This window comes from Neoarius graeffei, chromosome 4 (genome assembly GCF_027579695.1).
Source record: "Neoarius graeffei isolate fNeoGra1 chromosome 4, fNeoGra1.pri, whole genome shotgun sequence".
Lineage (NCBI taxonomy): Eukaryota > Metazoa > Chordata > Actinopteri > Siluriformes > Ariidae > Neoarius > Neoarius graeffei.
In genome coordinates, this window is record NC_083572.1 from 8,824,618 (window position 1) to 8,836,294 (window position 11,677).

Genomic DNA, 11,677 nt, shown 5'->3' on the forward strand with positions numbered 1-11,677 from the left:
AAAAAAAATAATCAAAATTGAGAATGACAGCGCAGTGGTATAAATGCTATTTGACTCCGCTGATGTATGATGAGACGTGATGTGAAGCAAAGCGATCGTTATCACATGAACTTTATACCATCATAACAGCAGACGTGATAAAAACAGACATGTCTCTCCACCATGAAGCATCTCGGAGCCTGTGATTATCCTGTTAAAGCTTGCGCGTCCTCTTAGCAGCGTGGCCTCGCTCTGTAATCACGACAGAGTTTTTCCTCTAATGCCGTCCTCGAGTGTCTCCGAATGCTCTGTTCCGGACCCTCGAATATACACACGCCCATGCACGCAGGCAAAAGCCTGCCAACGCACAAACACATGCCGAATACACTCGCGCTGGCAGGCTGGGCCGCTTCCTTTCACACTAACAACTTCGCTCCTTCTCTCCCACACACACTCCTGTGAGATTCAGCAGATCGGCTCTGTGATCTTTCCGGGTGTGAAAAGGCAGTGGGTCGCAGTGCTACGTCTGCACCGAGAACGAGACGTTTTATGCGCGCTCCAGGATGGAAGGAAGCGCTGTTCAATAGCTTTGCACATCAATAAACCCTCTCTTTCCGCTCAATTTTTAACAACGACATTCAAACAACACACAAGGTCTGCTGTATTGCTCAACACTTCACATGTTCACAACACTGCTGATCTGAAATCTAACAGCAATACCACCAGCTCTAAATCCCGTTATTTTATCCATCTTATGAAGATCCGTTGAAAAGATATCGCAGCTTGGCCATTATTTTTAAGTATCCTCATTTTGCGCATTGACAAAATTTAGCCATAATATTCTAAACCGGGTAAAAAATGGAGCTAATTAGGAGAATTTAATTTCGGCATATGCCTCTGTGTGCCCTTCTGACCTGGACAGCTTGGAGCCGGAAAGGCTGGAGACAAGCGAGAGAGCAAAAGAGAGAATGAGAAAGAGAGACAGAATTGGAGCAAGTGTTAGCACTGCATCTGTCTGAGCCCCCCCTCAGAGCGACGCTGTGCTCCTTTGGGCCTCCTGCACTTAGCACACGAATTAAAAATGTTGGGGCCAGGAAGAAGGGGGGATTGTTACAGGAACCAGAACCAGCAGTCCCATGTGGACCCCCTTGACCCTCAGTGACCTCACTAATCATCCTAAAACAGATGACATTTTGTCCCTTCAACAATGAACTTTTCTGATGGTTTGTCAGAAAAGTAGACTCTGAGCTACTTGCAGGCTGCCCATCAAACAGGAAGTGGCACCAAGTGAAAAAGTGTGCCGTTTTGTCTGTCCAATCCGAGATGGCATAACACGCTGACTGAGGCAAGGATGTGGGAGTTTTTGGTGTTGAGAATCTCAGTTGCTTGTCAGGCTCCAAGCTGTCCTATTTATATTTAAAAAAAAAAAAAAAAAAAACACCTCACTCCGACGACAAGCTACATTCATGATAGAGTACCAAAAAGCAGTGTAGGAAATGGGTGCCCGCCCCACCACCCGTCGCGGTCAGTTTGCAGCAAGGGCGGAATGAATTTATAAGGCCACTATTAAAAAAAATGTTCTGTTTCCGGTCCACCGGCCGGGTGAGTGCCGTTTGTGCGGTTGAAATTTTTTTTTAACGCCGGTTTTTCGACATTTTTTTTCGGGTTCGTAAATCTAAAATCGAACTTGACATTTACACATTCCCAGGGCTTTCCACTAAGGCTCATACTAGCCAGCCATGACAAATAAGTAGCCAGCCGGGGGGGACAAAAACTCCTGTGCACGCAGTTCCCAGGATTAAATGTATTTTCCACAGACCATTTATTCATTCACTTTACTCAAATACAAAGTAAAATGGCAGTAAATCATCTTTCTTTTCTTGCGTATTGCATCATGAGGCGTTCCTGGCTTGTAAATCTCTTATTTTCAGTGCATGACACATTCACGCAAGTGAGCATGCTATGAATTAACAACAACGGTCTGCAGTGGTGGCTACACAATTAAACACTCAGCGAACATTTCTCCATTTGTGTATGAAAACACACTCCAACCACTCAGTTTGGTTTCATTTACAACCAACGGTGTCTTTTGATGCCAGCATGTAATTGAACAAGAGAAGACTGGTTTACTGGAGACAAAATAAGCGTTCTCTCTGCTTCTGTTCCCTCCGATGTTGCCTCTGACGGCCCCGACACACTACTGCCTCCGCTGAGCGCACGCGCGCGCACACACACCGCATGTCGGGGCCGCGGATGAGTTACTCTCCCTTGATCAAAGAAGTCGGCGGGGAATTTGTGGTCATTATTGGTACAAACAGCGCGAATCACAACTTAAATGAGTGCGGTTCAGTTTGACGTTATTGTCAGTCCGTTAGATAAACATTTAATTTCATTAAAATCAAAAATTAATATTTAGAGCCTGTGGGCTACAAAAATAAGTCATTAAAGTAGCCGGCTGGACTTAATTGTGTAGTCAGCTGTATGGCCGGCAGCCGGCGCTTGTGGAAAGCCCTGCATTCCGCGCAGAATATAGAATCGAATCAGCTCTGCGCATGCGCCGTGCGGCACAAAAAAATGGCAGCCACCATGAAGGAAGGAGATCCGGAGTTTTCAAACATTTGCTTAAGTGTGAAATCGCAAAATGGTATTCTAGCGAACAACAAAATAGTAAAGATTCAGAAAAGCAAATCATTCAGTGATCATTTTAATAGTGTAATTTCATCCAAACTAGGCCTAACGGTCGATTTAGAACTACAAAAAGTCCGTGTGTCGGACATTTTAAGTACGTTTGTAAAAGTTTTGCAAATGTTGCAGTCAGCATTTAAAATGCTAACTTAAAGTTTTTGTACAAGTTTCAGTTGATTAAACTGTCATTTTATTAAATGTGTCTGCTTTTGTAATAAAAAAGTACTGAAAGAAAAAGCAAACACAGCATTGCAATTTCTTATCCATCCATTCAAAAAAAAATAAATCCCTCCCTCCTGACTGAATTTTTTTGCTCACCTGGTAGACAGGAAACGGATTTTTTTTTTTTAAGGATGGCCTAAGTTGCCAGCCCCATGGGCGGTCCTTCTTTGAGGGGGTTCATCGTTCTCTCGATATTTCATCATATTGAAGGACTTTTCAAGACATTTTCACTAGATTCTGTTGGTTTGTTTACCGACGCGGGCGCGGCCATATTGTTTTCGCTTAGAAATGAAACGAGCGCTCTGATTGGCTGTTGCTTCGGAGGTTCAGCCAATCAGAGAGCTCGATACACACAGCTCAGTGAAATCCACCCCAAGTCTCCCCAAGTCACATCTATGTCTGTGACTTTGAAAACCAGCGAGCCAGCTAGCATACTACAGAGAGTGGGTTAGGGGTTGAAGGGTACATAGTGTGCAGGATAGGGTACAAAGATAACAGCACCAACACCACATTATTTTTTCTTAGATAGGAACTCAAACAAAAACATAGGTCACATATACATTTATATACATAAACACCAGTAATAAATCATAAAACTAAATTGAATATATGAAATTACATGCATGATACAACATTACATGCATTGCCTCCTTTACAATTTTTCGAAAATTATGCGAGATTACGGCGGATTATAGTTGAAATTGGGGCAGGCAACTTTTGAGCAGGGCAGGCAACTTTTCAGAGTTGCCTGCCCTGTGGTCTGGCTGATATTTTCCATGAATTTCCTATACTGCAAAAAGGGAAAAAAAACAAAACAACAACTTTCAAATCAACAAGTCTGCCTTGTTACAGCCTACACTCATCACGTTGGTGTTCATTTCTCAGAATGATAACTTCGATGAAATATTTGGATGTGAAGCAACAGTTTCCAGAAATCCAGACGTTGGCGTTGCACATGAATCAGGACCTCAGTCATCGAACAGTCCAAGAGGAGTGATATTGTTGGGTTTGACTGATGATTATAGTCATTCGTTCCAATAACCACTTCATCAGCTCAAACGAAGGACTTTGGATCGACTTTACTGTTCCTTCGAATGGACTTTCAGAGATGTCTATTGATGGATGACATTTTTGTCCAGATTATGGGTTGAAATTTTCTCAGAAGACTGAAGAAATATTGGCAAGACACAGGATAGGTTTTTTTTTTTCCTTTTTTAAACGAGATCCTTCAGTTGAATGAAAAAACAGTGATGGAGAAAAATGCAAATCATCTATACACTGAAGATAACAGAGCTTCATCCCCTGCTTTAACAGAAGCCTCCATGTGAGTGTGTGGGTTAAAGATCTGGGATTTTCTGAGCTCTTGGCATATGCCTGAGGAAGCTGTGTGGGCTTACGCTAAAAAGAGGATGAAGCTTGCTGCACGGTCAGATCCGGCTGTCAACTGCGACCCCTGTTATTTCAGATCACGCCGAGTAACGCTAATCTGCTCTGAAAGGGTGATCGTGATCGTAGTGTCACGAACAATCAGGCTTCCTCAGAAAGCTCAAATCGGGTCTCCGTGTGCTGACCTCAAATCAGTCTGAAGCCAAGCTGGAGGTCTTCTTGCACGTCCCTTGAAAAATGTTTTCACCTTTCATTCCCTATCCTTTGCAAAACACACACACACGAAGGCATGAGCCATATCCTGAAAAACACACACACGTTCCCAAGTTCCACTCGTGTCCTGTCAATGTCTCTTCTGCTCCTCTCTCATCCCGGCCTCTCTCTCGATCAGAAGAGCGAAAGTGTAATTAACCTTGTTCTGGGCATCGGCCCAACTCCACAGATACAACGGCACGCCTGCGTGTCCCTCTCTGCTTGAGGACAACCTGTTGACGCAACACAACTGCATTTGTTTATCGTTAAAAGTTGTCCAGTGTACATAAACCTTCCTTACGATCAGGTTTTAAAGCTTGGCAAAAGAAAGCACGCCAAGCATTACGAGTCCATTTCTATCCCCTTAATGCATCAGTTCTGTCCAAATGTATTTATTAAGAATCTAAACTGCTGGATTCAGACCATCATTTTCTCAAGGAGAGGTCACTAATAATAAAAAAAAAAAAAACTTCTCTCTCGGGCTATGAAAAAACACTTTCCAAGAATCCGACAAATCCAGATGTTTTCTTCAGACATGAATCAACGATGACGTTTTTTCGAACATCACGAGCTGCCATCATTAAAGAGGAATAACCAAACGTAGATGAAAGTTACTTGACTGATTCTCAGGTTTCACGTGACGTCACATCAGCCTCATTAGTTATTCAAAACTTTAGCTGGTGGTCTACCAAAGCTCAGTTGACAAAGCGTTTGTACGGAGAAGGTGCATCGCTCGCATGAAAAATGCCTTACGTTTGCGTTGTTCGAATCGCTCAAACCGTGAAACCGATCAAAGTTTCTTCAGGGTTCCCCGTGAACTAATAAAAAAAAAAAAAAAAAAAGGGTGAACGAACACAGGATTTCACAAAAAGACGTCAAGAAAGGTGGCTTTTGAACCTCTCGCTGAAATCAAAGGGAGCAGAGTCGAAGCACACGAGTTTGCAGTGATCACTTGGTGAAAGGTTTGTATTTCCCGCTCAGCTCTGTCCTTGGTGTTTTCCAAGTACTTTTCTTGCTGTGTGTCGTTATTTTACAGTACTTTTTTTTTTTAAGTCACGAAGCGCTAAAGTCTCCAGCTGTTTCTTTGTTTACTCCTCACAAAGCCCATATGCATGAAGGTCGCGACAAAATTCTTCCCCAGCCGTACAGTTACAATGCGCCGTGATCACTTCTCCGTCTTGTTTAACTAAGATCCAGGTCTTTAAAGGGGTTTCTGATGATCTTTGTGAATGATTTATCTGAGAGATAAAAGCCAGTGCAAGTGAGAATCAAGCAAACTGTTTCCAATTCAACTTGCAGTGCTTCATTGTAAAGACGTGAATGAAACACTTTATATATAAAAAAAAAAAAAAAAAACCACACACGGGCAAAAACAAGACCGGATTCATTCAGCAGCGACTTGATACCGATGTCCTTTACCCAGCCACGTACAAAAAAAAAAAAATTGTAAGCCTCCATACTCTTCCACGCTTTCATCCGTTTTGCTGTGTAGAAGGACGTCTGCAACACCAGATAGTTCAAGATGTCGGGGAACTTGACTGAAGGGTCGTTTTCGAGATCGTATGACAAATCCTTCTTTCCCAGACTGTAGGGGTCGATTCCATTGCACATGGCGATCATCTGAATATATCTAAAGCCAGCAGATTATGAGCGTACCCTGATAAGTTATCGCTAGTTGTTTGCACTACGGCAGCCGTTTTTGGTTTGCTAGACCACCAGCTGTTTTACCGGAAGTGAAATAGCAAAGAAAAAAAGTCACGTGACTGAAGCCCAAGAATTGAACACATTTGAGGTAAGTGGGATTTGTAGACACCCCTTCGACCTGCAACTCCGAACCGTGACTTGAAATACGTCCTTGGCGAGTTATAGGTCAAGACATTCTTTTATTGGCATGTTTGTGCTGGAGCTCAAAACCCAACAAGAAGCAAACAGACACCACTCAAGACATGACCTGTGTTCATTATGACATCAAGTTGAGCAAACTTGACCCAAGGTGTACATGTGAAATGATCCCGACAGCCTGAAAGCAGGAGCAGCGACTGCAGTCAACACGTAACGGTCATGACAACACTCATGACTGTAACATTTATTTATATATGAATGCATTAACACTCACTCGGCAATACAAACACTGCAATAAGCAACATAACATTAATCAACCGTGGAACATTGCATTTAGCTCCGTTTATATACATTTTTTTAAAGATTTTTTTGGGCTTTTTTTCACCTTTATTTGGATAGGACAGTGTAGAGACAGGAAATGAGCAGGAGAGAGACGGGGAGGGATCGGGAAATGACCTCGGGTCGGAATCGAACCCGGGTCCCCGGATTTATGGTATGGCGCCTTATCCACCTGAGCCATGATGCCCCCAGCTCCGTTTATATTTACCTGGTTTAGTTTTACATATAATGGTCACGAAAGGTGCACGTGTGTTTCCAATGCTACCGAGTGTTGATTTTAAATCAAGTTGAAATGTAAAAACTTACCAGTGGAGAAGAGTGCATTTTGTTTTATTTTAGCAAAACACTTATGCTGCTGTTTGTAAAGTACATTTCATTGTCGTAATTGAATCAGAATCCAGTCATCTGATCAAGGGCAACATACTGGTAGTGTTGTAGTCAAGACCACCAAAACCAAGTCATGACCAAGACTAGAGTGCATCGAGACCAAGACATTGAGGGGTTGAGATCAAGTCAAGACCAGAATCAGACCAGTGTGTGTGTGTGTGTGTGTGTGTGAGAAGGGGGAGGGGTGACAGCCGTTAACAGTAAGAAAATGTTCAAATTAGCAATGAGTCATGTTACTGGTTGCATTTGAAGCAGGAAAGTTTTACATATCACGGTCACGACGTTCACAAATAAATCAGACAATGCACAGGCAATCGAGTGAAAGCCCAACAGTTGTGGTCTTGACGTAAAATCCCGAGTCCTCTCTGTCCGAGAAAAACGCGGCCGATTCCAAAACGAGACAGACTTTCAAAAAGTGGTCTTGAGACCGGTCTCGAGTTCTACAGCACTAAATACTGGCAAAGAACCAGAGTTATTTTCACTCACCTAGCTTTGTCTATGGACATTTTTCTTCCCGAGTCAGCATTTGCTGCAGTAAAAAACGTCCTCGCGCTCTTCGAGTTTTACGTTCAAGATATTTTTCATCAGGTTTGGAAGATGCTTTCATTCCTCCTCTTGAAATTCACACACATTCATTAGTTGCAAAATGCAATGCCATTTTGTGTCACATGATCACTCGCTTTCGATGGATAGTCGGTTTGCATCACACAAGCTCCTTCCAGACACAAAACCTGTTCTTATAACCGATTAAAACGACACAGGACCAAAAACAAACTTTCATTCTCACTCGTACAATAATGGTCATGTCTTCTGTGCATTCCCAACTGACTGTATTTAACGAGATGGTACGGTGCACGGACCGCCGTTATACGTTGAAAACACGCCGTGACGGATAATTCATCCCAATTTCCAGCCGTATCCGCAGATATTTTCTTTCTCTGTAGTTTTGAACTTGCTGTCGATCGCTTTACAGCGAGCATTCGGATCATGTAGGTGTCAGTAGTTCAGGCGGGATATCGTTGCATCATTTACAGCACGACCGGTCACAACATGTTAATCCAACGGGTCTAATTTCCACCGGAGGCGTTGCAAAAGACAGATTAACGTTTTGATATTAATGATTTGCTCTCATTCCAACACAAGACACGATTACAGCATAACAGCAATAAACAGTTTTCAGTGCAAGTGCAAATGGGGTATTAGCATCACATGGTATCAGATGTTGGTATGTGAGCCCTTATACATTCACCGGCCACTTTATTAGGAACGTGTTCTTGGCTGGCAGGAGTGGAACCCAATGTGGTCTTCTGTTGCATGCTGAGATGCTTTTCCGCTCACCACGGCTGTCGAGTGATGATACAAGTTACTATATCCCTCCTGGCAAAAAAGCTCGAACCAATCGGTCCATTTTTCTCTGATCTCTCTTATCAACAAGGCGATTGTTTCCACCCACTGAACCGTAGCTCGGTGTTTGTTTTTTGCACCATTCCGTCTGTGTAAACTCGAGAGACTGTGTGTGAAAACCCCAGGAAGGAGATCAGCAGTTTCTGAAACACTCAAACCAGCACCCATGCCACAGTGAAAGAAAGTCAGACTTCACTTTTGCCCCTTTTCCATCAAAGCAGTTCCAGGGCTGGTTCGGGGCCAGTGCTTAGTTTGGAACCGGGTTTTCTGTTTCCACTGACAAAGAACTGGCTCTGGGGCCAGAAAAAACGGTTCCAGGCTAGCACCAACTCTCTGCTGGGCCAGAGGAAAGAACCGCTTACGTCAGCTGGGGGGGGGGTGGAGTTGTTAAGACCAACAACAAGACCGCGAAAGATCGCCATTTTTAAGCGATGAGAAGCAGCAGCTGTACAAACGCGAAGTCATCCATTATTATTATTATTGTTGTTGCTGCTGCTGCTTCCATGTTTTTGCTTCGATATTCGCGCCAAGGTTTACGCAAACGTAGCGACGTAACTGATGTATACAGCAACATAACTGACGTATACAACGACGTAATGACGTGGCTTCCCTTAGCACCGCGAGCTATGGAAAAGCAAACTGGCTCTCAGCTGACTCGCAAGTTGAACGAGTTGTGAACCAGCACCAGCACTGGCCCCGAACCAGCCCTGGAACTGATTTGGTGGAAAAGGGGTATCTGAGATCACAATTTTTCCCATTCTGATGTTTGAACATTGTGAACATTAACCGAAGCTCTTGCTTTGGATCTGCGCAATTTGATGCATCAAGGGATCGGCTGATTAGAGAACTGCATAAAATAAAACAGCAGGTCTATGTATGGGTGTTCCTAATAAAGTGTCCAGTGAGTATATTAAGAAGAAACCTTTATTTGTCACATGCGCACTTCAAGCACAGTGAAATTCATCCTCTGCATTTAACCCATCTGAACCAGTGAACACATGCACACACTAGAGCGCCCGGGGAGCAGTCAGGGGTTAGATACCTTGCTCAAGGGCAATTCAGCCCAAGGCCGCCCAACGTTAACCTAACCTGCATGTCTTTGGACTGTGGGGGAAACCGGAGCACCCGGAGGAAACCCATGCAGACACGGGGAGAACATGCAAACTCCACACAGAAAGGCCCTCGCCGGCCGCTGGGTTCGAACCCAGAACCTTCTTGCTGTGAGGCGACCGTGCTAACCACTACACCACCGTGCCGCCCTTTTATTATTATAGCATTGTATTATTAGGGGGCCAAATGTGGAGCTGGAACCCTTAGTATTCTTCGAAGGTTATAAGGATCCATCACCTGTCTCCAGGAAGTGATGTAAAAGGCAGGTCAAGCCAGTAATTCATACGTTAGTCTACAGATCAACGTGGTCGATGTGACTATGCATCTGCTGAAGCTGAACGATCAGTACGAAAAAGGCTATTTTAAATTAAGTCGAACGTATCCATGATCATTATCTAGAAACCAATTCTTGTTATTTATTATTAATTGCACTATACTCGCAGTGTATTATTAGGGGGCCAAGCAGAAGATGGAAAAATTGTGCAGAGTGTAGAAATGTCATGGACTTGATATCTCGTGCACTTTGTCAATCCACGAGATGTTTGAAACATAACGAATGTTCAAATATATATACGTATTTCAGACCCACCTGATGAGCAGGAGATGAGGAAAACAGCGAACGCAAGTTTCGTCGCAGATCCCATCTTCAGTCCTTCAGTTCAGAATAAAATCCGAGATAAATCATGCACCGATGGGTCTCTTGTCTTGAGTGTCTTCTTTCTTTCAAATGTTTGTGCACCCTCAACGTCTTCATGAAAGCATCTTCAGCTTCACATCAGATCCACTGTGCGATACAATACAGTCCATCTTGTGTGTGTGTGTGTCAGCAAAGAGACAACATGACTGGATTTTGCTTCCTTTCCAGATCAATTAGATTTTTGGAGGAGAAAATATCTTTAAAAAGAAGTACACGTGGATACGAATCAGTCAGGTCAGTCCAACATTGACAGCATCCAATCCTCCATGAGGAACATTTTCTCCTCACAAAAACACCTTTTTAAACATCACAACATTTTTGTGCCTTTTTTTTTCTTTCACTGGAAGCCTGATTCTGTGAGCTGTCACTTCTCAAGTTACAAGTTCATAAATAAATGTTTGTCATGATCTCCAGTTTCAGAATTAATACCAACAACTGATAGGATGGGGTCCAGAAGTAAGTAAACGTTACACGCAAATGAAATGAAATGATTCGGATCTAGTTTGAAGAAGGTTTCCACACGAGTAAATCCATATCTTCATCTCCAGTCCAAAAAAAAAAGAGGAAAAAAAATCCCAAACACCGTGAGGCGACAGGATTTACCGTCCAAACCGCATTTTAACCACCAAAAACTGCATTTTTATCGTCGACACTAAACCAAACCTTCAGTGTACGGCGTCCAAATAAAGCTTTGACTTGTGTTTGAGATTTCTGAAGTCTTAATATCCAAGTTTTCACCGTTTCAGTGCAAAGTCTTTCAGCTTTAAAAACACACACAGTCTCGGCTAGCTCGCTAGCTAACAACCCTCAATAAAAGTGTCTCGCGACCCGACCAAAACCACCAAGCTGCCATGTCCAAACATTTTCCCAAACAAAACACGCAGTAAAATCACAAAATTACCTCAAAAATTACCTCAAAAAACTACTCAAACATCTCCCGATACTCGGTTTGACTTTCGACGCGACTCGCTTTCTGCAGCAATCCTGTCAAATTAAAAAAAAAAAAATTCCCTGAACGGACGCGTCAAAGTCTCTCCAATAAACCATCTTTGCTCTCCTCAGTCAGGAAATACGCGCACCCGTATTCCATACAAACCCCGCCTCGTCTGCTGTGATTGGCTAATCTTAATCAGCGACCTGCTTCACGATTGGTCAATCCTCCATGCAAGGCTTCCAGTGCAGCAGCAGGAGGAAGGATGCAATGGAATACAGGTGGGAAAACGCAAACAACGTAGTCGATAGAAACTGGATTCAAAATGGCGTTCGGACAAGGTTTGTGTTCGTTCCCGCCCCCTACACATGGAACGCGAAAGTTAAAGCCTCAGATTGACAGCGGAAACAGACCAATCGGGAAGGAGGAAAACTGCACGCGCT

General features: G+C 43.3%; 1 protein-coding gene across 3 annotated transcripts in view; it reads right to left on the reverse strand.

Annotated features, from left to right (window-relative positions):
* acvr2ab (activin A receptor type 2Ab) overlaps positions 1-11,382 on the reverse strand; it is a 95,336-nt gene extending 83,954 nt beyond the window's left edge. Inside the window, exon 1 of one of the 3 annotated variants that reach the window (XM_060918803.1) lies at positions 10,196-11,382. In XM_060918803.1, coding sequence (XP_060774786.1) covers positions 10,196-10,250 — 55 coding nt within the window. In that variant the 5' untranslated portion in view covers positions 10,251-11,382. Of the gene's footprint in view, positions 1-118; positions 182-7,578; positions 8,017-10,195 lie in introns of those variants that run through there. The other 2 variants (XM_060918806.1, XM_060918804.1) reach the window with 2 other exon arrangements.
* Positions 11,383-11,677: the final 295 nt, after the last annotated feature.